The sequence below is a fragment of the Onychomys torridus genome, chromosome 15, assembly GCF_903995425.1.
Source record: "Onychomys torridus chromosome 15, mOncTor1.1, whole genome shotgun sequence".
NCBI classification, from domain to species: Eukaryota; Metazoa; Chordata; class Mammalia; order Rodentia; family Cricetidae; genus Onychomys; species Onychomys torridus.
In genome coordinates this window covers 12,838,436-12,864,398 of record NC_050457.1, presented here as the reverse complement: position 1 = coordinate 12,864,398, position 25,963 = coordinate 12,838,436, and the positions used below count along the sequence as shown (strand labels likewise).

The 25,963-nt window shown below is 36.2% G+C and overlaps 1 protein-coding gene across 3 annotated transcripts in view; it reads right to left on the bottom strand.

The window, feature by feature from the left end:
* The window catches only part of Edil3 (EGF like repeats and discoidin domains 3), a 435,127-nt gene that overhangs the window by 177,777 nt on the left and 231,387 nt on the right, over positions 1-25,963 (bottom strand). For all 3 annotated transcript variants that reach the window (XM_036207034.1, XM_036207035.1, XM_036207036.1), the window contains one exon: positions 790-903. In XM_036207034.1, the coding sequence (XP_036062927.1) occupies positions 790-903 (114 nt within the window). The remainder of the gene's footprint in view (positions 1-789; positions 904-25,963) is intronic.

Below are 25,963 nucleotides of genomic sequence, written 5' to 3'. Positions count from 1 at the left end.
TTAAACATCAGTCTCAGTTACTATATCTGAATATCAATCTGCATCATTATTTTCAGTTTGCATTAAGTTATTGTGTTACTCAGATGGCACAACATACATAAAATCAGTACTTTATGAAGTTTCCTTAATGCCCCCAAATTATGAAATGCTGTTATTAGTGTTATGACTAACAAGAATTTGCCTCGAGTTAGGCACTATTCCATTGACTACAGTCCTGTCACTCTTCTTCCCATCTTTAATCAAAAATTAGATTGCTGAGGAATAATTTCTTCCCCCTTATTAGCATTAGCATAGTTATCCTGCCCTTAGACCCGCAGTCTCAGAACTCTACGGCCATAGACTCCAAAAAGATAAAACTTACATGTCAAATCATGGCTTATGTAGAGGCCAGCTGAGCTGTATTCTGTTTTATCTCCAAATGTTAACTGCAGTTGAGTCTATTTGTTCCCATTAGTTTTTCAATCTGAAGTATCTCCCTTTGTTGGCATACATTTCAGTGTTATGCATATTGACATATGAAATGTAACCAATGCAGAAAAAAGACTGGGTATCTCATGAGATGCAATCATTCTTTTCAGATTATGCATGTTATATCTTCATGTCTCTGGGATGAATAATACCCCAAGAGAATATCTGTATTAATAAGAACACATATGCAATGAGCCACTTCAATCAATCATACGTTCTCAAAGCAGATAATAATAATTTGGATCTATACTCCATTATAAATGCAGACTTTATAAGCAAAAGCTGGTGTGTGCACAAATGTATTTACATAATAACACTTACTATGTTGACAATTTCTTCCCATATATTCTCCTGGGCATTCGCAGGAATAGTTAGCAACGAGGTCTGTACATATCCCACCATTTCTGCAAGGCTCAGTTTCACATTCATTTATATCTGAGGTAAAAGGCACAAAAGGAGAGCGTTATTGACACAAGTAAGTAGATGTTAGAAAAATAGGAATCTTAAATACAATATCTGAATAGTGGGACTCCTTTGAGCTTATGTGCACAAATTTCAATAACACAAATGCTGCTTATGCCAATATTTCATTTTAAAAATTAAATCAGTTTTAAATACAACTGAGAATCCATATGAAAGACCAGCAGATTTAAACCATTCTCAAATTCTGAAAATAAATATGAGTAGTTTAGGGAAATATTTGGTGCATCCATAGAATTAAATCAAACAAATTAACTCTGATGGTGAAATGAATTGGTTTCTCTTACAAGATCTCAAATCTATCCTGCAGCAATAACTGCCAATTAACACTGTCTCATCTCATCTTAATTCATTAAAATTCTAACTGACAGAGAGGTTTTAGTTTCTAAATAGTTTGCCTTTGATGAGAAGCAAATTAGAGTTAATAGCTAAAGCTCATTACATGTAAAGTATAATAAGTATAAATGATGATCACTTCTGAATCTCATTCATGATTTTCTGAAGTTAGGGTGACTAGAGGGACTTACCTTTGCTATATCATCATTACACATGAAGGAAAACCATGCAAAACAGAAACCATTCAATGATTTACAGTAATTTCCATGCGAGTTTTGGACAACAGAAAAATTAATGTGAGTTTTTAAAATGTATTTTACTTTTTCTTTCTGTGCCTTTGTGTGTATATATTTACATGTATGTGTTGCAAGATACTTGATATACACTGTGTAAAAATATGATACTGTATTTGGTTTAATAAAAAGCTAAATGACCAATATCTAGGCAAAAGGTATAGCCAGGACTTTTGGACAGAGAAAGTTCTGAGAAGAAGAAAGGTAAAGTCACCAGCCAGACTAGAGGTAGTAAGACATGTAAGAGGACAGGTAACAGCCACAAGTCATGTGGCAACATGTGGATATATGTGGCCAGATGGGCATCATATACAGTAGGCTTTTTCTTGAGGCTGGCAGCTCACAAAAAATGACACAGAGACTTATTAATTGTGAAAGCTTGATCTATAACTTAGGCTTGTTTTTAACTAGCTCTTATAACTTAAATTAACCAATTTCTATTTATCTACATGCATATAAAACTGACATACATAATCTACATCAACATAAGTATGGACTGTGTATTGTACAATATATGTATGTTACTTTTGAAAGTTTGTGTGTTTTCAGAGCAAGGAGACCAGACACCAATGAAAATATGTGCCTAGGTAATCCAGTCTCTCAAAGGGCCTCTGTTGAAGTTTCCTCAGAGTTCTACATCCAAAAAAGCTTTAAGACTGCTGGATAAGATGGTCCAGCCTCACAGCCTCTTCTAGCCAGGATACAGGTAAGTCTTGCTCCTTCCCGTTGCACAGAGACTAGACAGAAACTGTTCTAGTTACTTTTTCCAGGATGGGACCATTATCTCAGTTTTCTCAGGGTTCTCCTAAGATACCATCAACCCCATTCAACAGGAAGCGTCTAGAGAACATGATACTCACATTCACAAGAAGTTGGGTCAGTGGTTTTTATTTTTTTCATTCTATGGGTTATGGATGTTTGTCATTATTTGGGGGCCATTGATAACAAGTTACTACTGATCATGGTCAGGAAAAAAAACTGAACAAAGGAGACTAGATTCATTGATCTCCTTCTGAAGGAAAAATTGGAGATGTATTAAAAAAATGATGGGAAGGATGGGTAAATTTGTGAGTCTATTTTTCAACAACCACTAGTCTCAAATATTTTGCATTGGTATGGTTTTTATGTATATTGATACAAATTTAAGGTTATTTTATTTATAGTATATATGTGTGTATCTACTTTTGTTTAAGGTATTGTATCTATGCAACACATTTAAAAATGTAAATCTTAGTCCATGAAAGCTATTTAAGTTAATAAAAAAGACAGGTTAATATTTATCTATAACAATCAAACTTATAGTCATGTTGATATGTTCTCAAGGTCATACAGAGATGTGTTTTAGATAGATATGTGATCTTCAAATACTTCAAAGACCTACAGAATATGGAATTTAAAAGGTTATGATAAGATAAAGCAAGACACATCTGCTCCTGGCAGCACTGATTTACTTCAAAAAATAATGATGGGCATTGAAGAACCTCCATATGGTGTTTGCTTTCATTGTAGCAAAAGCCGGCCACTGGGTGAGAAACTGACTTTGCCTTGACTACTGACAGTATGCTGTCCAAATTGGACAAACAGGCCAAAGGAGAAAGCTTCTGCAGAACTTTGCCAAACAAGATGGGACAGTCCTCAAAATTCCTGCTTCACAGAAAAATCTGTCAGATTTAGGTCTGTAGGCTGAAGACAGATGCCCAGTACAGAGGAACCTTGGGGTGATTGTCCAGGCATCCAGATGTCTCTATCGTTTCTTAGTTTTGGAAGTTGCTTGCTCTGCACCCTGTTTACTTAGGCAATATTATGCCCTTCTGGGGTCTTTGATGGAGTAGAAGACTAGATGGTTAAGTTAAAGAGTTAGGATAGGTGGTAAATTAGGTACAAAACCATGAATTCACCAAGATAGGATGAATAATGGAATATTTTCTCCAAATTTGCCACATGTTAATGGACTGGGTACTGTAAATGTAATTCTAACTTGATAATCATTCTTATTGAATATAGTTTCACTATGTTAGAGTTAAAACCATTCCCTTTTTGCTTGATAAAAAGTGAGAAATGTTGCATGATATTTGATCACACTGTGTAATGATGTGTCACTGTGACTGGTTTAACAGAAAGCTAAGCAGTTCATAGATAGGCAGGAAATATAGCCAAGCCTTCTGGACAGAGAGAGCTATGGAAAAATAAAGGCAGATTCACCATCTTGGGGCAAAGGGAGAAAGACAAGCAGGAGGAGAGATAAAAGCAACAAGTCATGTGGCAACACGTGGGTAAATAGAAATGGGTTAAGTTGTAAGAGTGAGTTAAAAACAAACTAAGGTATAAATCAAGCTTTCATAACAAGTAAGTCTTTGTGTCATTTTTTTTGTGAGCTGGTTGCTCAAAGAAAAAGCCTAATACATGTATGTATCCATATATTTGTGCATGAATGCTATATATGCATTTGAGTACAGTGTGGATATCAGCTAGGAGAGGGTGCTTGATGCTTGATTTCTTTTTCTTTTCTTTTTTTTCTTTTCTTTCTTTCTTTTTTTTTTTTTTACAATCAGTTGTGAGCTTGCTGATGTGGGTGCTGAGAACACTGTCACATTTTCTGAAAGAAGAACAAACACTCCAGACCTCTGAACCATCTTTCCATTGAATTTCCTGGTTTTTGAATCTGATGGAATTCTCAGCTTTTTAAAATCTTATCTCAATTTCAATTTTAGTGTGATGAAAACCACTGTACTGTTCATTTTATTGTAAGTTGATCAGATTTGGCTCCTCTGTGACCTGCCTGACATGTCTTTCTCAGTATCATATCTACTGAAACTTATCCTTGATGACCTTATGTCAATGGCAGATGAATTAAAGCTTCACGTCTAAGACTGTATCATTTGTTTTTATAAAGACATAAAATGTTATTTCTTTCCATACAGAAATAAAGAAGAAACTGAGTACTTATGTCTCAGGAAGACCAATTAAAAAATATAATTTGATTTTAGATTTGAGGGGCAACTTAATTAATGTAAATGAGGACAAGATATAGATATTATTTCTAATCAGGAGGCCATGAAAAATCCTAACTCTGAAGAAACAAAACTGCATGTGCACAAACCTTCCACATTTGAAGGGCATCAAAAAAACAAGGGAGGGAAGAGATTACAAGGACCACTTGCTGCCACCTGACTAATTTGATCATGTGTTTTAGCATTGCAGACTTAGAGCAGGACAGGGCAGTTTCCTCTTAGACATCCTGTTTAACAGTGCTAATGAAGTCTTTCTGCTGTAGGTTTGACAAATAAACAGGACAGCTGCGGGAACCAATTTCATGTTTGGCATTAATAGTTGTAATATGAAATTTCACTTTTTGAGTAGAAGACATTAAATATTTTCATTGTAAGTTTTAAATGCCCCACTGCAGCTAAATCAAACGTTGGTGCTTTAATTTTTAGAATAATGGAATTTTCATCACTGACAATATGAGAATAACTAGGAATTTTACATGTTAGCAATGATAGGCACACACTACTCTATTTGTTTCACCAATATTTCAGATGTTTGCCCAATAAATAGTGTTATCAATATGTGAATGTGCATCAAAGAGAAAAATAATCTTTTAAAACTCTCAACTATATGTAGCTTTAGGGCATATTGATAATTATTAACAAAGCAAAGCTATAATTAAGGTTATCTGATCCTTCAAAAGCAAGTCAGCATCATTATCCAGAGATTAAAATCAGACAGTTACACCTGATGAACTTGAAATGTTTTATAGGCATACCCCAACTATGGCAATAAAGTACTTAAATGTACACTTCCCATGTTTTTAAAACACAAAATGCATTTAAATCCAAATTCATAAAAACTCTTAAATGGATGTTATGTTTAATACAATAGAAAACTTAGCAAATCATCCCATGTGAACTTATCTATTAACATGCAGGATTAAAGAGCAGACAGCAATTACCCAGAAATGCTTACGTATTAGTGTAATGCAGCTCTTTCAATGATGAAGGCTATTTGCACTGTGATTAACATTGCAAGCAGTCTAAATGAAAACTGACCTCAATTTGTGCAAATCATGTTTAATTAAAGACTGGATAGAAATGTTCATGGGATACAATGTAGTGGAATGAAAATTAAATCTGTGTAATAGATTTCATGCATTTATTTTTGTCACAGATCAAGTCATTATCATTTTCCAAAAAAAAGTCCACATCTATTTTCAATATAGAGAAATGGGGATTATATTTGTATCGAAGAAATACTTGACACTATAGTTATTACTTCATGTAAATAAGAATTCCAATACTCTATCAAATTTACAGTTCAAGTGTAATAATAATAGCTAACCTTCTGTGACTACCTTGTGAAAATTTTAGTGGTTTCATAACGTATTCCCAATGAGGGCAGAAATCTGATTTTTGAAAACATAAAACTCTGCTATTCACCATGTACTGTGCTTGGCACCCAGTGAACATGCTGCACATGAATGTCCATCTTCACCATACAGTGTGCTTGGTGCCCAGTTGCCACGCTGCATGGGAAGTTCCAGATGAAATGTCATGATTCACCTTTGCTTTTTCACATGGCCCCTTTCCAATTTTCTGTTTGTTTTGTTTTGCTTTTTAATAAAGAAAAAAAGTGAATTAAAAAGTAGGGAAGATATGAGAAGATGAACAGTTGAATTTCCTTAAAATAAAACAAGAATTTCTGAGCCTGGTTTTTACTAATTACACAAGTTCATTCTTATCTGGATAATGTACACCTGTGACCGTGGTGATGTGCTTATTGCCTGTAGTTCTGTAGATGTCAGTAGCCATGATGGTTAATTGTGGTTGTCAACTGGACTGGATATAGTAAGGCACACATCTGCACAAATCTGTAAGGGTATATTCTGAAAGAGCAACTGAAGTGCAAGCCCCTAGAGGGCAGTGTCTTCCAAGTGGGTGTCCACATAGAGAGAAGTTGGAGGGAATGGTGCTGATTTTCTGACTGCCTATTCTGATTCCTTCTTAGGAATCCACCCTGTTACCTCTGCCACTGGAATCCTTCACTGACATTCAGTATCTAGTTTCTTTGGCCTTCTAACATTAATACAAACCCACAGTTGTCTAGAAATCCTCCCTTCATCACCAAATTGAACTCCATCCAGTCCTGTGGCCTGAGTAGCTGCTAGGTTTGCAGACTTAATGGAGTGAAGAAGGCCATTGTTGGACCCAATTGTGCAAGCACATCTAATCCATCTGTATAATATATGTTCATCCTATATGTTTTGTTCTTTAAAAAAAAAGCATAAATATTCAGTGTCCTAGTTAGTGTTATCATTGCTATGGTGAAAGAATATGAAGAAAAGCAACATGAGGAATAAAAGGGTTTATTTGGCCTAAATTTCCATATCATATTACATCATTGAAGAAAGTCAGGGCAGGACCTGGACCAGAATTTGAACCAGGAGGCAGGAGTTGACCCAGGAGTGGTGGAGAAGTGTTATTACTGGATTGTTCTTCATGCCTTGCTCATCCTACTTTCTTATAGCACCCAGGACCACCAGCCCAGGGGCAGGCATAACCACAATTATTAGTTAAGAAAATACCCTACAGTCTAGTTTACAGCTGCATCTTAAGGAAGTTGAGGCTCCCTCTTCTCCAATGACTCTAAGTTGTTTCAAGTTGACATAAAACTACCTAGTGCATATGGTAATCAACTTCTGAGTATATATAATCAACATCTCTATCTCACTGTGTGTGTGTGTGTGTGTGTGTGTGTGTGTGTGTGTGTTCCTGATATATATACAGAATCTCCTTATTTCTTTTAGACAAGCCTTGGCTCCAACATCAAAATTAATTCCTGGTATTCCACTCCCCTTTTAGATAGATAGATAGATAGATAGATAGATAGATAGATAGATAGAAATAGATATGATATATAATCATCTGTCTAGATAGAGATAGATAGAAAGATAGATGATAGATAGACAGATAGACAAATAGATATTTCATCAACCCAAGCAAATTTTAGGAATTCTTTAGTGAAAACTCTGCTGATGACAGAGAATTTATCAGATATTCATGTCTTAGTTACTTTTGTAGGGCTCTGATAAGACATCATGACAAAGGCAACTCATAGAACAGAGAGTTTTCTAGGGTATTAGAGTTTCAGGAGGTTACTGTCCATGGTGGGGAGCATGGCAGCAGCAGGCAGGCATAATGCTGGAGCAGTAGCTGAAAGCTCACATCTTGATCCGTAAATAAGAGGCATAATAGGCTAGCTAGGAATGGTCTGTGTTTTGAAACCTCAAATCCTATCCCCCTTCCCATGAAACTTTTCCAATAGGAACATACCTCCTAATCTTTCCCAAACAGTTCAAATAACTGGGGATCAAGTATTCAAACACATTAGCCTATGGATGTGTGAATAATTCAAACTACCACATTCTAGTCTCTAGGAATTGTGTCTCCTTAGGGTTCTGGCTGTCTGAAAATGCAAGATGCATTTGTTTAGTTTTAGTTCAACTTCATAAATCTCCATAGGCTTTCACAGTCACAATGCAGTTTAAAAGCCCAAAGTCTCTTCTGAGACTCAAATCAATCTCCTAATGGTAATCATTTATACAAATAAAATAAGATTACATTTCACTACACACACACACACACACACACACACACACACACACATACACAATCATTCCAGAAGGAAAGACTGGAAGAATATTGAAGAAATACTGGATTCAAAACAGACCCAAAACCAGCAGGGCAAAGTCCAAATCCTCCAGCTCTGTGTGTAATGTCAAAGGGCTTGGACTGGTCCTGCCCTCCAGCTTTGCTCCCTTAAGACTTTTCTTTTACTGGCTGGTTCCACGGCCTGTCTGTAGCTCTCCTCAGCAGTTACCCAATCTTGGGCTCTTCACCATCATCCTCACTTCACTTTCACAGCTTTATACAATAGCCCCTCAGGGCCTTCATGAAGGGACTCCTCTACCACCCAACTGTCCTCAACAGCTGTCTTAACAGAAGAGGAAGATTGCATAACCCCTTTACTCTTGTATCCTTCCGGACTATAAGGCCAGAACAGTGTGGCATTGCTGGGAAATTTGGCTGCCTCTTTGGGATGGAATCTGCACCCCCCTTTGACTGGCATTTACATAAGTTTTGATTTGTTGGTGCTTTTTTAGGAGCAGAAATTTCCACGTACATTTCCTGTTTACATATTTCAAGATTAGCTGGAAGAGATCTTGCCCTAAGGCACCACTCTCTTTATTCCATTTCAAATCAGGAATCTCTTTTTTTCTTTTAGACAATCCTTGGCTCCAACATTAAAATCCCTGGTATTCCACTCCCCTTAAACTGCACATTTTGCATTTCTTTCTGCTTTGCTTGCTCTTTTTTATTGCATACCTGCATAAGGGTGACCCTTAATAACCGTGTGGCTGAGTCAATTTTAGGCTGGCTTAAAATCTCTGCCAACAAATTAACCCCCACAAAATTGAATTAGCCTCAGGCAGATTCTTAGGGCAAGGGCAAAATGTAGCCAGATTCTTTGTCAAAATATCACAAGTCTCTAGTTCAGTTGTTAATGAAGTCTTTTGAACTAAGCCTCCTTAACCCACATTACTCTCATCACTACAGCCTTCCAACTAGGAAGGTCCTACTCCATCTTAGTAAGTGGGATGACTCATTAAGCCTTGCTTAGAGTGTTCAATTGCTTTCCCTATTCTGAGGTACCCAAATATTTCCCATTCCCCCAAAATCAGCTTGATCAGTTTCATCAGCACAATGGCGCACTACCTGTTGCCAACTTCCATCTTAGTGACTTTTATATTGCTATCATTTGACACCATAGCCAAGGCAATATAATGAAGAAAGAGTTTACTGGGATCTTAACATTTTCAGATGGTTATAGTTCATGACTATTTTGGTTTCAGGCAGGTATCCTGTTATAGCTGTAGCTAAGAACTTACATTGTGATCCACAAGTATGAGGCAGTTAGTGGGAACTGTGACAGGCCTGAGATTTTAAAGCCTAAAATCCAACTCCCCACCTCATGACAAAACTCATTCAACAGTGTCATACCTTTTAATCCTTCCTAAATAGTTCTGCTAATCAGAGACCAAGTATTCAAACATATTAGTCTATGAGGACAATTCTCATCCAAACCACCACCATCTATATGAACACTCATCTTTGGAGAGTGCATCTTACATACACCAACCCTCTGAGAAATATTTAGCCATTCCTTTTTTTTTTTGTTTAGCCTGAGTGTCTTTCTTGTATACTTTGTGCAAACATAGCCTAAAGCCTGGAGTGACTGGATGTCAATTAATTTTTGAAAATCAAAATGGCCTTTGGTAGTTCCTTATCCATGCCTTTCAAAATCAATAGATGATCTACTAATACTTTCTTGTAGCAGAAAATATTCTGAGTGGTTGGTGAATTGGCTGAAAGTCAGAGCAGGAGAGGAACAGGTGCTGAGACCCAGATTTATTTTATGCCCTTTGAATAACTGTATGTTTAGTACTGTGCACGTATTCTGAGTAAAACTCAAATCAGTATGGGGAAAAGTCTGTTTTAATTTCTTCCTCAGTCAATATCTATGCTTTCTTCTCAATGTGTAAACAAGCCCCAGAACTTTAAGGAGGTATAGTGATCCATGGGCTAAGCACACTTCTTTTGATACAAAAGATCATGACAGTGCCTTTTTTTTCCCCCAAAGACTAAATTTCTTGATTTCCTTTGTTTACCTTGAGGGTGTCTTTTCTCCTTGTGGTATTGTTACTGGCAAAAAAATTAGTTATGGGAAGCTTTTTTTTATAAGATGCTACCAATATTGATCCTTAAAACTTCTCTCATTTTCTCATTAACTATTAAATATTACATAGACCTCCTGGTAATTATTGCCTCATAAACTAAGATATTTGATATTTTCTCTTATCTACAGTCTTTACTTTTTCAAATTTCTCTTTCAAGTTTGACTAACTGTTGATGAAGTTGTAGAATACTGTTCTGCCACTCACTTAATTTAATTATGTCATAATCAGAACTACCTAGAGGATTGCCTAGGAATTTATGAACCAGTAAAATAGATTTTTAATCTTGTATGTTTTTATATCTTTTGATCTTGATTTTCATCATATTACCAGCAATTCATTTTAAAATACCAAATTAAAAGCAGTTTCTTCAATCAGAGATTGCCACATGCTGATATTTCATACTGATACTGAGGTAAGTTTTCCTACTGAAAAATAATAGTTAACAAAAGCTCCAAATCAAAGATGGATTTACTGGCCATTCTTCCTACAACATTATAATCTGTTCTCATCTCTGCCCTGAATACTTGCCATTTATTTTTGGGATTTTAAATTTGATGAAAATACCCCTCACATTAACATCAAAATGGTATTATACAAATACTGTGCAATTCTGCCTTATAAACTTATCTCTACAAGGTTTTATTCACTTATATTCAGGTATTTAGAAAGCAAAAATAAGATCAGAGTAGTGACAATACCAGTTGACATCCCAACGTGGAAAAGAGGTAATTCACACAGTCACACTCCTAGATGAACCACTGTAGGTTGTCAATGCCTGCTGAGAAGGGGAGAATCAGGGATGAACATTCACACAGGTTGTCAAATCCCACATGATTGGCCCTGGAAATCTGTACATTAAATCAAAGCTAAATGGACTCAGGAAGTTATAAGTACTTGTATGAACACACACACACACACACACACACACACACACACACACACACACGCATATGTGTATGTATGTTTATACATAAATAAATATACGTAACAATAACAAGAAAATAATAGACCATTAATTTATTAGTAGAGGTTATGAAAGAAGTTTGAGGGGAGATGGAGGACTGGCATCATACAGATGCAGTTTTCATGTATGAAGGTCTCAAAAAATGCAAAATAATTAAATAAAACAACAAAAGAAATAAAGATAGGCATTCCAATGTATTTATAAAACTAGGTAGAAGCTAGAGCTAAGGGAAGTGTAATCAAACAGGAACTATTTCTCTATAAGTCAAATACTGACAAAACATTTCAGAGTAATATGGAAAAAGTAGAGTCAATAGAAGCAAAAAAGAATAGGTGCCTGCTGTGGTAAACATTAAAACAAAAAGGACGTCTACTCTCAAAGGACATTTTGTCTGGGTTAAGTATCATTATAATTTATCCAACAACAAATACTAATTAATAAAATACTTATTTAAAACACAGGGAATGCTTGGGATACATAGAACTGTCAAAAAAGTATTACCGGAGTGAATCTTTTGATTGGGTTAGGTGATCCAGTTTGTTTTTAATGGATTATATTAATTAAAAATGCAAAGTATTAATTTATTTTATTTATTATTGCTGTTGTTGTTTTTCCTTGTTTCTTTGTAAGGTGGAAGTGAAGTTTTGGTGATGGACAGTAGGACTTTGAATATACAAGGCAAGTGTTCCACCATTGAGTAATGCGTCTAGTCAAAGCTTTCTCTTACAAGTTTGTACTATGAAAACACACTAAAGTTCCACACTAAAACAATGAAGTTGTCTTCATTTTATTCAAGAGCACTTAAATCAGGTTTTGTTTTGTTTTGTTTTGTTGTTTTTTTAAAGAGTTCAGTTAATTCTAAAAGGCAGGTAAAATTGACAAGCACTGCACAGAGCCTTTATTCATTAAATCCATCCATCCATCTGTCTGTCCATCTGTCCATCCTTCCGTCCATCCATCCATCCATTCCATGCATCCAACCATCTGTCTACAATTACTTCTTTGCCAACTGTTAAAAGTGTAATAATTAATGTCATGTCCTCTAACTTTTGCCAAAGCTTTAAATAACGAAAAATGCAGTTTCTCAGATGAACTCCAAATATCAAAATCTAAGTCTGTCTAGTAGGCTAGAGAATGGTGAGTTTTACAAGAGTCAAGTGGATTCAAGGAAAAATGTACTTTTGTATTACATATAATAATTTATAATTTACTCTAAATTATTTTCTAAAAACTCATTATTCTAAATATCAGGGATGTATAAATCTAGACGTGACTTCTCATTCTATGATGGGTCTTTGCTCCTAGTATATAAAGAATAAAACCCATAGTTTTTTACTTTCATGATCATGTGTTATTAGTTATAGGATTTTACATATTCTGATTGTTTATGCAAAACTTACTGTTCTATGTAGTGAGTAGCCATCCCAGCCTTGGCCTGGAAGTTCCAACCCCCATTGAGGCTTCGGTAATGGTCACGCCCACAAGGCAGGGAGGAGGAGGAAGCGGAAGACCAAGGATCGGGAGGAGGGCTTTCTCTTGGTTCCCGGATCCTGGACGCTGGAGGTAGACCGAGCAGAGTTCTCCAGAGAACACAGCCGGACTACGCTATACCTTTGCCAGACCCTGCAACCTACCCCTTCATTTGTAAGTTACCCCACAAACTAAACCTCCCTTTTAACTACGTGGAGTGGCCTTAATGATTTTACCAATAGTTCTATTTAGTCAAAGTGGTTTGTGTGAGCTATTTCTACTCTTAGTAGCCAACTTTGATGACAGCTTAAAGTTGTTTCCATTAAAATTATAAAAAACTCATAACAGACCATGTGGGGTGGAATTCATTTGGGAAACATAACTATAATTCACATAGTTTGCCTTCATCCAATGGACATACCTACTCATTCAAACTCCAATGAGTACCTTAAGTAAAATAGACAAGTAATATACAAATTACCACATAGAGTTTACTTCCACATAAGTTTTACTAATATATGATCAGAAAACATTTCAGGATAAATGCTGACTGGTTACAATGAGAAGATCTTCCTCTGTAGAGATTCTGATCTGTGTACCAAGAATTACTTTAAGTCTTTTGTATGTATTAAATCAAGCTGGGAATCAGGCACTAAAATACATAATTGGATATTTCAGTGAACCTGGTTGATTCCTTTTTAAGAGATTTTATCTTAAGGATGGATAAGCCCTTGCCAGGTAATCATGAGAATCTGTATTCAAATTTCAGAACCCATCAAAAACCAGACTTAGTATCCCAGGCCTGCAATCCCAATGCTACTGCATCCAGACAAGAGACAGAGACAGGAGAATTGCTAGAAGCTTGTGGACCAGCTAACCTGGGCAATACATCTGCAAACAGCAAAGAGCCCTGTCCCAAACAAGGAAGACTATAAGGATTTCTACCTGAGGTTTTCTTCTGAATTTTATTCCTGTGTGCCACAGATGCACCTGTACTCTCACACATGAATGTGTACATACATATATACCTGACTCACATGTACACAAACACGTGGGTCACACACATACACCCACTGATGTATCTTTTGTTTCAAGACGTTTTCATTTTTAATATATCTTAATTTAAATACAATTATATCACTTTCCACTTCTATTTCCTCCCTTAAAATCTTCACATGTCCCCTCTCTCAAACCCTAGCAATGCCTGCCTTACTCTACCTCAAGTTGGTGACCTTTTTCTATTAAGAGAGAGCTACCACTAACACAGTGGAAGTGATATAGACACCCGTTAGCATTGTCTACAAGTGTACTGTGATTATAAGGCAACACTGGATTTCCCTAGAGGAAATGTAAATATTGCTTAAAGGAGGAAACACGTTTGTTTGGTGCTAAAAGATGAACAAGAGGGCTTTATTCAGTTTCATTAAGGAACATTGGTAAGGAACATAGAAGAACACACTGTTTTTGGTAAATCCAACGACTTTAAGTCTCAGGAACATGCACCACGGTTGGTTTTGCCAGGTGAGGGGGAACCAATAAAGATGGCGGATACTATGGCAACAGGGACTAGATTTTATGGCCATAGAATCAAGTTCAGGAGTTTGAACTTTTGTCTGTGGATGCTGAAGAATTAACCAGAAATTGGAAAAATTATTTAAAAAGTCAGAGATCAACATGTTGAATCCTTATCAATCAACTCCTTAAGATGCTAGTTACTAAGATTTTGTATTTTTGAACATTGAGCATGGGTTGCAATGCACAGGACTTCTATATGTTCTGGTTTGTCAGGTGTAACAAATAAAATGAAGAATGTTCATAGTTGTGCAATATATTTGTTGTTTTACTAATGTTTACCTGAAATGCAAACTAGCCTGGAAATCTGTATTTCCTTCAATAATTTGACCTCGACTGCTGACTGGAATCTGATTTCCTCGCATTTCTTTTCTTCTCATATAAGCATTTTAACTTTCAGCATATGGTTGTGTTTTAAATTTTGTACATTCAGCAAACCGTTGAAGAAAACTACCTACAGTAGAAAATCATTATTGACAAATAGTCTTCCTTAGGCTCTTGCTCAAGCTGAAATCTATTGCCTTCATTCTGTAAAGCAGTTCATAATCTTCAGAATTTCCCTCTCTGTGAACTTCAGTAAGCTTATCTGAAGAGTGACACATCAAAAGGATATCTGACTTATTATAGTCAACATCTTAATATTGTCCTTTCCATGTGTGTGTGTGTGTGTGTGTGTGTGTGTGTGTGTGTGTGTGTGTGTATGTGTGTGTGTGTGTGTTTGTGTGTGTGTGTGTGTGTGTGTATGATATCAACTAGTTAATATTATTATACATATTCCATAGACAAGGGACAAAAAATACAGCAAGATTGAAAATGTAAGCAGATTTCCCAGAGTCATAAACAACTGTAACATTAAATGAAAGCATGTAGTCCGATCTGTATTATTCTTTATTTCTATTTCCATTACCAAATACATTCTCTCTCACTCCACACTTCCCTTTTAGTTTCTGTTTGATGTGTCAAGAGACTAGACAAGGAAAACCTCAGCATATTTAATGGCACAGTGTTTATAATAACTAGGAAATATTAGCATATATCCTCAGGGTCAAATATTCCTAACCAAAGGTCTGAATTTGAACACCTCCAATTTTCACACTTATTTTATCCTTCTAATTAATTTTATTAATGACTTTAAGTGATTTGAGTTTCATTGTCTTTAAAAATTTACTTCTTAAGTTCACAACTGGTGTCATTGTAGAGCTTTTCCTTTAATGAACAATTTGGTTTTTACCTTCTTTCCCACCTGGCATTTAGCTTTGTAGTCAAATAAAAGCTTCCTTTTGCTCTAGAGTCCTTCTTTTTAGAGTGTATAGATAGATTTCATAGCTTTGAAGTTTATGTTTTGCTATTTACCTTGAGTGATAATTAATATTATTTTAAAATATCTCCTTGTAATTTAATATACATGTAGAAAAGCGTATAAAACAATAAAGTTAAAGAATAATTGTAAAGTGAAAACCTGTGCTACCAGGGAAGTCAAGCACTAGAATCCCCCCAAGCACCCCAAAGCCTTTCTTTTATCCTTCACTTCAACATCATTTATAGTCTACAGTTTTTCCATGTAAATATGTATATATCTTTTGTTTTAGCTTTTAATGTCATAATTTTAAACATCAATCATTCAGTGTGTGCATTTCCATTTGTGGCTTCTTTCACGTGTTTGTTACAGAAGGCTACAATTATTTCCTTTCCACTGCTGTGTGTGTGTGTCAGTGTGAAATGTACACAAGCATTTTTCTGTTTCACTTCTAATGGTATTGCATTATTGGAAATAAAAATTCTTGATGCATTCATGTACTGAATGTCTTCTGAGTATATCTCCGTGAGTGAGATGACTGGCTCCTTGAATGCACACACTCCACATTAGTAGACAATGCCAGACTGTCCTGTGAAGTGGTGGCATGAATTATCCCACTATCAGCAATTCAGTTCAGAGTATTTTTGAAAACAGGAACTGCATGAAGCTTACAAGTGAGCACGTATTTCATGTGCAAGTTATGAGTAGGTAGGCTTAATGCTGACATACCCTTTAAAGATTCCACCAAGAGGCTCTTTTTAAGGGAATACATTCAAACTTTCAGCTCATAAAGTTAAATTATATGCTTCTGTTCAATGATTTTGAATTTTTTAATATCAGTAACTTTATACCATAAATGTTCAAACACTGTAAGTAATGTTTACTTAAATATCAGATACTGATACTCAGTTACAATTTGTGTATACGGAGAAGAATGTCAACATAAGCTTTTAATTACTTTCCTTAAATAATTTCTACAACTGAACTCTCAACTATAGAAACATAAAGATTCATTAATGAAATATGACTATGTCCCTGTCTTACATTTTGGTATCTTCTAAATGTTGGGATGATTCAATAAAGATGATGGTCCAAAATGAGGAACTAGTCAAAACTTCTAGAGTGCCTGGGGGTTAGATAAAGTAATTGATGGCAAGAAACTTTGTAGATTTAAACTTTTGAGGCTTAGAAAGAATCAACCCTGTTCATTCAGTAAGTTTTAAGATATACTCATCATTTTATAGAATATTTTATTGTATCCATGGAAGAAAAGTATGCACAACTGTGTTAAAGATTTTTACATAGATAAACTTCTCTGGCATTATTCTTAGAGTAAATAAACATGCAGCATTTTTATGAATTATTTCGGAAGAGTTGCTCTTCCTTAGAGTTACTTGAAAGACACTGATTGATCAAAAACAGTGCACAGCCCATTGAACTTTAGCACTACTGAAGTGGGTAATTAAAGAAATACTAGTTTTTTTCAGAAATTCTGACATTTAATTTCATTAAACTTTATATCAACTTTCTGTAAACACTGGCAGATGAATCAGTGGAATATCTAAATGATGGGCTTAAATTAATGTTAGTCAGTATAGAAAACACCTCAAATTCTAAGTAGTTTCATTTTCCATCAAAGGGGACAGGGTGGCTAGAGTTCTCTCATTCCAGAATCTTGTCTCCATAGTTACATGATGTGTTGGTTAATCTTGGCAGAGCTTAAAGAAAATATCTGCCAGTTAAGTTCACTTTGGAAGAATCTAGTTCAACCCACCTATTCACTATTCATTGCTTAAAAAGCTAGCCATTATGTCTATAATTTATTTTTATGGCTGTATTTGTCAATGCTAATCTCACATATGTTTTCAATAAAAATGATAATTGTGGTGAGGGTAATTCAAAGGGATGTTGCTTGTGGTCCTGACCTTAGCAATAGAAACCAGAATTTTCAGGCAGGTTATTCTGCCTGAAAAGCCATGTTCAGCTAGAAGCATTCTACCACTGTCCAGGTTATTGTCTTGAGAGAATCCCACAGGAGAGCATGAAATGACCTAGTCCAGACAGAGATGGCAATTTTCTAGGAGAAAAGAACAAAATCTGAGTGTAAACTCCTATAGTTGTGTGGAAAGCATTACAAACATCCCTGAGAAAATTATAATTAGATCTACCATATGATCTATCAATCTCAGTACTGGGTAAATATCAGAAAGAGGTGATGACTCCACCAAAAGAGACATCTGCATGCTCATAATCATTGGAATATGGTTCACAAAATCTAAGGTGTGGAAGTCACAGTGAAAACCAACTCAGGAGTATGGAAAATACTTACAAGAGAGTAATAGTCAGCTTCATAAAAGGATTAATCCTACCTACTGTTAATGAGAACATGGATTACACTAGAAATCACTGTGTTAAGCAAAATATGGCAGACACAGAAAAACAAGTATCACAATGATTAAATAACTAAGTTGGTCCTACTTATTAAATCATTTAAGCTAGATCAGAAGGATCAAAATATTTCCAAGGAAAGAAACTACATAAAACAAATGAGCTCAAAAGACTATGGAAAACAACAAAGCATGGCACATTCAATGAGACAGGACATTACCGTTGCTAGGATTGACAAATAGCTCATATTAAAGGCATTGCTCTAAGTTCTCTATACATTGAAAGTGTCAGGTAGAGACCTGGTATATACAGAAAGACACTGGATTTCTATAAATGGAAACAACAATGCATTAAGTGAATAGAGAATTAGTTAGGAATAATGGCAGGTTAGATAATGTCCACACATGCCATATTCACTGAAGATTAGTAAATGTTGAAGAAAAACTAACAGAAAACACACAAAATAAATACAGGGGTACAAAACACTCTGACATCAATGACTTTGGGACCCTACAGATGAATAATTAGTGGAATATCAATCCCTGCAAAAGAGAAGCAGAAAATCTTTAGAAGAAATGTGTAAGTTTCTCTTAAACAGTACATGTGTAAACGCAAGAGCTTTAGAGACCCTAAACACAAAGAATTACACAAACACACACTGTGATTACAAAAGTGATCCCTTTAATAATGAAGACTTTCCATAAGGTTTGACTCACTATTTGTGTGAAAAAGAAGAATTTAGGGTCATCCTTACCCTACTCATAGACTCACTTGACTGTAGACTGTAGACCAAAAAGTACAATCTATAACTGTTTTTAAAACCTAGAATACATAATAAATAAACTCAGTTTAACCAAAACTTTTAAAGTAGAACACCAAATGTTAATTACAAAACAATGATAAACTCTGTCATTGAAAATGTAAGTGCCTGCCACTCAAAGTCAAATGTAAGTGAATTAAAACCTCGCCCCGACCTGGCAGAATATATTTGCAACGAGGAATAACAGACCATGAAAAATGAAGACTACATGAGAACAGGAAGAAGCAAAGTGCTAGAGAGGTCCCCAGAAATCCACAATGATACATCCACTGTAGACTACTGGCAATGGTCGAGAGGAAGCCTGATCTGACCTAGTCTGGTGATCAGATGGCTAAACACCCTAACTGTCGTGCTGGAACTCTCATCCAATAACTGATGGAAGTGGATGCAGAGATCCTCGGCCAGGCCCCAGGTGGAGCTCCTGGAGTCCAATTGTCGAGAAAGAGGAGGGACTGTAAGAGTGTGAATTGTTGAGCCCAAGATTGGAAAAGCACAGGGACAAATAGCCAAACTAATGGAAACACATGAATTATGAACCAAAAGCTGTGGAGCCCCCAACTGGATCAGGCCCTCTGGATAAGTGAGACAATTGAATAGCTTGAACTGTTTGGGAGGCACCCAGGCAGTGAGAGCTGGACCTGTCCTTAGTGCATGAGCTGGCTGTTTGGAACCTTGGGCTTGCACAGGGACACTTTGCTCACCCTTGAAGGAAGGGACTGGACCTGCCTGTACTGAATCTACCAGGTTTAAATGAATCCCTCTGGAGGAGTCTTGACCCTGGAGGAGATGGGAATGGAGGGGAGGGGATGGGGGGGAAAGGGAGAGATGGGGGTGGGAGGGGGGAGGACAGGTGAACCCATGGCTGATATGTAAAATTTAAACACAAATATAATTTTAAAAATGAAGAAAAGAAACTAAAACAGCATTTACATTTGCAATATGTAAAGAATTATTACAACATCTTAATAAGAAATAAATAACTCCAGAAAATGGTCAACATGTTCATGGAAGCATGAATTCTACAATGGCAGAAAATGTATGAAAAGATATTCAACATCTTTGTCATCAGAATTATAAAGAAAAATCAAATGAAGATGTCACTGAACATGTGTTACAATGGCTTAAATGGGTTTAGTGACCCTGATTTAGAATGCAGAATTGAACTCATATATAATTGGCTACCTATAAAGAAATACAATCGCTATGAAAAACAATTTGACAGCTCTGAACATTGTATTTCCTGGAGTATGCACCCATTTCACCACTACATCTTTGTCCAATGCAGGTAAAAACAGACCAGTGTTGACTTCTATAGCATCTTTATTTAAAATAATACCAAACGTGGTGTTCGATTTATGTATATTTTCTAATTGTATGAGATTCATACCTTCCATCACTATTAACTAATAAAATAAATTCTTACTATAAGCAATAGATGAAGAGATCTCAAAGGAATTACTCTCATTAAAGAGACCAAATGGAAAGTACTTGTTATAGGACTCCAGTTTTAGATTTTTGGAAAATGAATGAAGCTGGATTGACATAAAGGTTTCTATGAAGGTGCACAGGAAGGAATGAGTGAGCACAGGAGACAAAAGGGAATGCTCCAAATATCCTGCAAGGTCCTGATTTTACAGGTGGCCTCCTGTCAGAAGGGAGGGCACTGAAACATTTAAAAAGTATCTTATTCTGTGTCAATTATTCCTCAACAAGGTTGCAGAAATAGGGAACATGTCATGTATTCATCAGCTGTGATCACAGAGCTATACAAACACCTACCCTCAAACACAAATCCACAGCAACATTCACTGTATCGGAAAGTTAATGAGGAAATGCCAGCCTTCTAAAATTCATAGCAGAGAGGCATTTTCCCTTTCCAATGCATTTTGCCTCAAAACGAGACTGTGCAACCCAAATGGAATGAGGCAGGCCTTACTAGGAAGTCTGAGTAGTCTAATCAAACATACTAATAGAAGGAGCTGTATTCATGAAAGCGAGAAAAATTCTAATTTTTTGATGTAGTTCATGTGCTGCTCTGCAGGTTATTTCTGTTACTCAAGAAATGCTTTCCAGGAGCCTTAAATGAAGATGAAAGCCAGGGAAACAGTGAGATTTTTTCTTTTACTCTCCAGTTTTAGCTTTCAGACTGAATCCTTTCTGATACGTTGACTTTCAGAAATCTGAAACACATTAGAGTGTAAGTGAGGTCACTAATGCCTTCCCTAATAGTACTTATTACCAGTAGATTATTCATTATGTATATTTATGAGCAAGCTATCTGCATCTCTATGATCTATTCAAACATTACAATTTTCATGTGAAAATCATGAAATAACTTTCTCTAGGTATATAATCCTTTAAAAATGCATGTGTGTATTCAGAGGTTTATTATTTTGTTTAATATATATTAAGATGGAAATCTCATATCCAGTAATTACTGACTATGTAATTTCACATTGGTGGAGTGAGCCTCGGGGATAGTCATTTGCATCCCAGCCATTGAACCTGATTAAAATAATTAGTTATTTCCATAACAAGTGACACATGGACCTCCTTCTGTCAGACCGGAAGATCTCCAACTAGAAATCCTGTTTCCATAATATTCTAGAATTAAGATTCATGAAAAAAAAATGTTTGGTTTCTTTTAATAAAATGCAAAGATGTGTGAGTTACACTAAATATCTGTAAATAGTATATGAGTAGCCTCATCCATTTAACGTGCTTGTTTAATCTGGTTCTGAGTTTAACGATTCGAGTTTAGGCTACATCTTCCACACATTCATTAAGTTTCCTTGTGCTGAGCTTTGGAGGATGAAAGAGGGATTATGGAGACTCACTTAAATGAACTAAGGATTATATTTAGAAGCAATGCTAATATGTTTCCAAACTAGAATCTTTTCACAGGTGAATGAAATACTTAAATATTTTAGTTGACATGCAGAAGTAGAGAAAATCCAAGAGCTTTTGATTATTATGCTTTACTGAAATACAAGTATGTTCATGAAATTTGCAGAACATTATGCCAGTTTTATCACTAAACTATACTAAGTCCCTGTTATGTTAGAATAGAGATTGTAATTTGTATATTATTTTGTAATATTTGAGATATTCATGACTTTTACTTTATTTTGTTCAAAATCAGTAATTATCATTAGGCAAGTGAGAAATGATCTCCTTCAACACTTTTCTTTTTTACTGTTCATTATTATTATTAGTGTGTGTGTGTGTGTGTGTGTGTGTGTGTGTGTGTGTGTGTGTGTTTGTGTGTTTGCCATATGAGTACAGGTGCCTGCAGAGCCCTGAAGAGGATTCCAGAACCCATGGACCAGGTGTTACAGGTAAATGGGAACAATCCCACAAAGTGTCCTAGGAGCAGAACTTAGTTGCTCTGAAGAAATACCAAGAGCTCTTAAGCATTGAGTCACCTCTTCAGCTCCACTCTTGAGTTTTCATCCTTACAGCAATTACTTTGGAACCTTAAATACAGGACTATATTTAAACCTGCTTTTAAAAACAAACAAACAAACAAAAAAAAACCAAAAAACCAGTTTTAAACATTAAGCATGCTGTATTATGCTTCAAATCTCTTTCTTATCTGTAAAGCCCTATCAATAGTTTTGATTTTTCATTCTGTAACATATTCTATAGTTTTCTTTCAGTCACTACAGTCAATTGTAGCCAGAAGGTTTCTCTGGTCCTGCCTAGCCCTGTGGTCCTGCAGCTGCTTATAAAATAATTATGAGAGGCTTTCATTAAGTACTAATTGTAGAGCCTATGGCAGCCTTCTTGCTTCCTAGCTCTTATAACTTAACCCATTTCTATTAATTTAAAAGTTGCCATGTAGCTGTGGCATTAGGTCTGCTGGCATCTTGGTGCTCCTTTGGCACAGGCTGGTGGCTCTCCCCCTCTTCTTTCTCTTCCATGTTTCTCTCCTTGGATTTCCTGCCTGTCTCTCTAAGCGGCCTTGCCATAGGCCAAAGCAGTTTATTTATTAACCAATGGAAACAACATATATTTACAGTGTACAGAAAGAGAGTCCCTAGCAGTCAGTTAATATGTGTTTAGAACAATTCCAGAAGTCCTGGTCTATAGCAGTACATGTATATTTATTTTTAAACACCTAGAATATTTTATCGATTCTTTGAGAGTTCCATACAATGTGTTTGGGTCATATTTATACACCCCCACAACTTCTGCCAGACCCCTTCTCTACCAATCCAGGATGAGTCCTTTTTTTTGTAATTCCATCATGTCTACTTTGTGCTGCCCATATACTTTTTGGGTGTGGGGTCATCCACTGTAGTATGATGAACCTACCATGGCTCACACCCTTTTATTTTTATTTTATTTTATTTTATTTTTCTGAGTCAGGGTTTCTCTGTGTAGCTTTGCACCTTTCCTGGAACTCACTCTGTAGCCCAGGCTGGCCTTGAACATCCTCCTGCCTCTGGCTCCTGTATGCTGGGATTAAAGGTGTGCACCAACACTGCCCGGCCCAGCTCACACCCTTAAAGAAAACCGATTTTCCCCCAGCAGCTCTCAAATATCAATAGCTCTTCAGCTAGAGGGGGGACTTTATGCCTACCTACTCTCTCCAATCTCAAATTTTGTCTGGCTGGGACCTGTGCAAATATTGCACATGCTGTCACGATCGGAGTGAGTTCATATCCATTCCCTCTGACCCTCATTATATTTCTTCCACATGGTCCCTGAGTGTAATATAGACGTCTCATTTAGCATCCATTCTCTTATCCTCTGCACCTCTAGTTATGGGGCTCTGTATTCACTACAAAAAAAATGTTTCTCTGATGAGGGTGGAGAGGTACCCTAATCTATGGGCACAATAATAAGTCATTAGAGATTGACTTAATACTATGCCAGTTTATCATCATAATAGCAGTAGGTGTTGCCTTAAGGCATGTGACCAGTCTTGCAATGGTGTCTTGGACTTGGAAAAGGGATCTTAGATCTAATCAGAAAGTGAATGGCATTTCCTTGACACTCACTTCACTATTGTCCTTGTGGGCATATCCTTCCAGCTCTGTCATTATTTTTACTCACAAGGGTTCAGAAATAAGTAAGACTCACAGCTACTTTTCTCCTTTGTGTGATGCCTTCTAGCAACATAAAAATTAGCCCATAGGTATGAAGCTTCCAGTTTGGTACCACTGTGATTTTTTTTTTAATGCTATATACCTCAAGTATATTTTGTTTTCAGCAACTGATTTTACCATTAATGCTGGAGTGTAACCATAAGCAGGGTGATAACATATAATGTTTCAGAGTCTATGGGACCACTCTGGCTAACACCTCCAAAAGAGAGTACCATACTGGGAAATGAGAATTTCATTTTTAATATCAGTGTGCACCATGGCCAGAGGTCCATGGCAGGCTACATTGAGTTCAGCTTTATGCAAGAAGTCTACTAGATTCTGTTCCCTGAGGAGGCATGGGCTCAAATGTGCTTCCTGCATGAGCCATCAAATCAAGCTGAGGACCAGCAGCTACTGCTTGTACCTCTGCTCTAGCAATAGTAGGAACTATAAAGAGCAAATGAAACATGTGAGGCCTCTTGATTCTCAAACTGGAATTACTCAGTTTTTCATGCAATGCTTAAATTAAACTAAATCTCCAAGTTTAACGTCCAAAACAGTGATATCTATATTATTCCTTTATATCATAATTTCTAACTTATATGACAGAGCAAAGAATTAGGGAGAGTTAATAAATGTAGAAATGATATCACCTGAATATTAATGTTTCAGTATCTTGTTTATGATTGATTTAAAAGGTAGAGAATGGGAATATTTTCTAAAATGCAATTATATTAATATTGTTTACTATAGCACTAAGCAGAAGATTTATGTTACCCAGAATGCACCGAACCACAGAAGGTATTCTAACACTGTATGTAAATGCATTTTCTTGATAGACTCTAGCAAATGTTTAAAGTTATGATTCATTTGCATACTTCACAGATATTTGCTTGGTTTTCCCTGGAGTATCTACTTATTTTTTTTCCATGCTGTGGAAAAGGAGCGCTTATTCATCATGTGATCACAATCTCTATAAAGTCTTATTGAAATGTGTTCCCACGTTTCAGCAAGATGTATTCCAATAGCCCTCTGATTCCCTGCTCTGACTTGAGCTGATTGATTTCCAGGGATGCTGCAAGGCACATCGTGGGAAGTCATTTTTTTGTCTCTCCTGGGCTTATGATATTCTCTTTTGATTCTCATTTCTTCTTTCTTAAATCACCTGTGCATTTTCCATTGAAAATATTCAAGAATTTTTCATTAAACAAGTATGAAAAACACAAATTTGAGTCCTTTTCTCAACAGCTGTCACCACATTTGAAAAGTTTTACCTGCTAAAAGAAGTCTGAGTACAAATTAATAAATACCCAGAACATGAGAGGTCCATTGAAGCCCCTTAGATGTTGATGGTAGTATACTTTCTGTTTCTTTTAAGTTAACAAGTTAGATCACATGACAGCTGATTTCAGGGGTCAACCTGACTGGATTAAAGAGTAAAAAGATAAATGCTGAAGCCTGAGTTCTGAGTCTATCTATGAACGTGCTTCTTGAAGAGACTGGATCTCATGTCATGGGTGTAGTACGGAAGGTTCTTTCCCAGTGCTGGCATCACCAACACATTTCTTAAGAGATTGGAAAAGGACCTAAGACTATGTAAAGTGAATGTGCTCTTTCTTTCATGGAGCTTAAACAAACATCTTCCATCATGGCAATCCAAACTACAAGTTCTCTGTCTTTGGAATCTGAAGGCTGCACAGTCCTCCATCCCAAACACACACACACACACACACACACACGCACACACATGCACACACACACACACACTTGTGCGTGCACACATACACACCCTTAGTCTTTGGGTTGACCTAAGACTTGAGGTTACACCACCACTAACAGGTTGTTTTTGTCATCATAATGCAAATCATTTATTTACTTTGACAGAAGATTCATTTCATAATGCCTCTATTTTCTCAGGAACTACAGAATTAGTGCCCATGTCACATTTTTAAAATAATTATTCATACATGGCATATTTTAATTCTGTG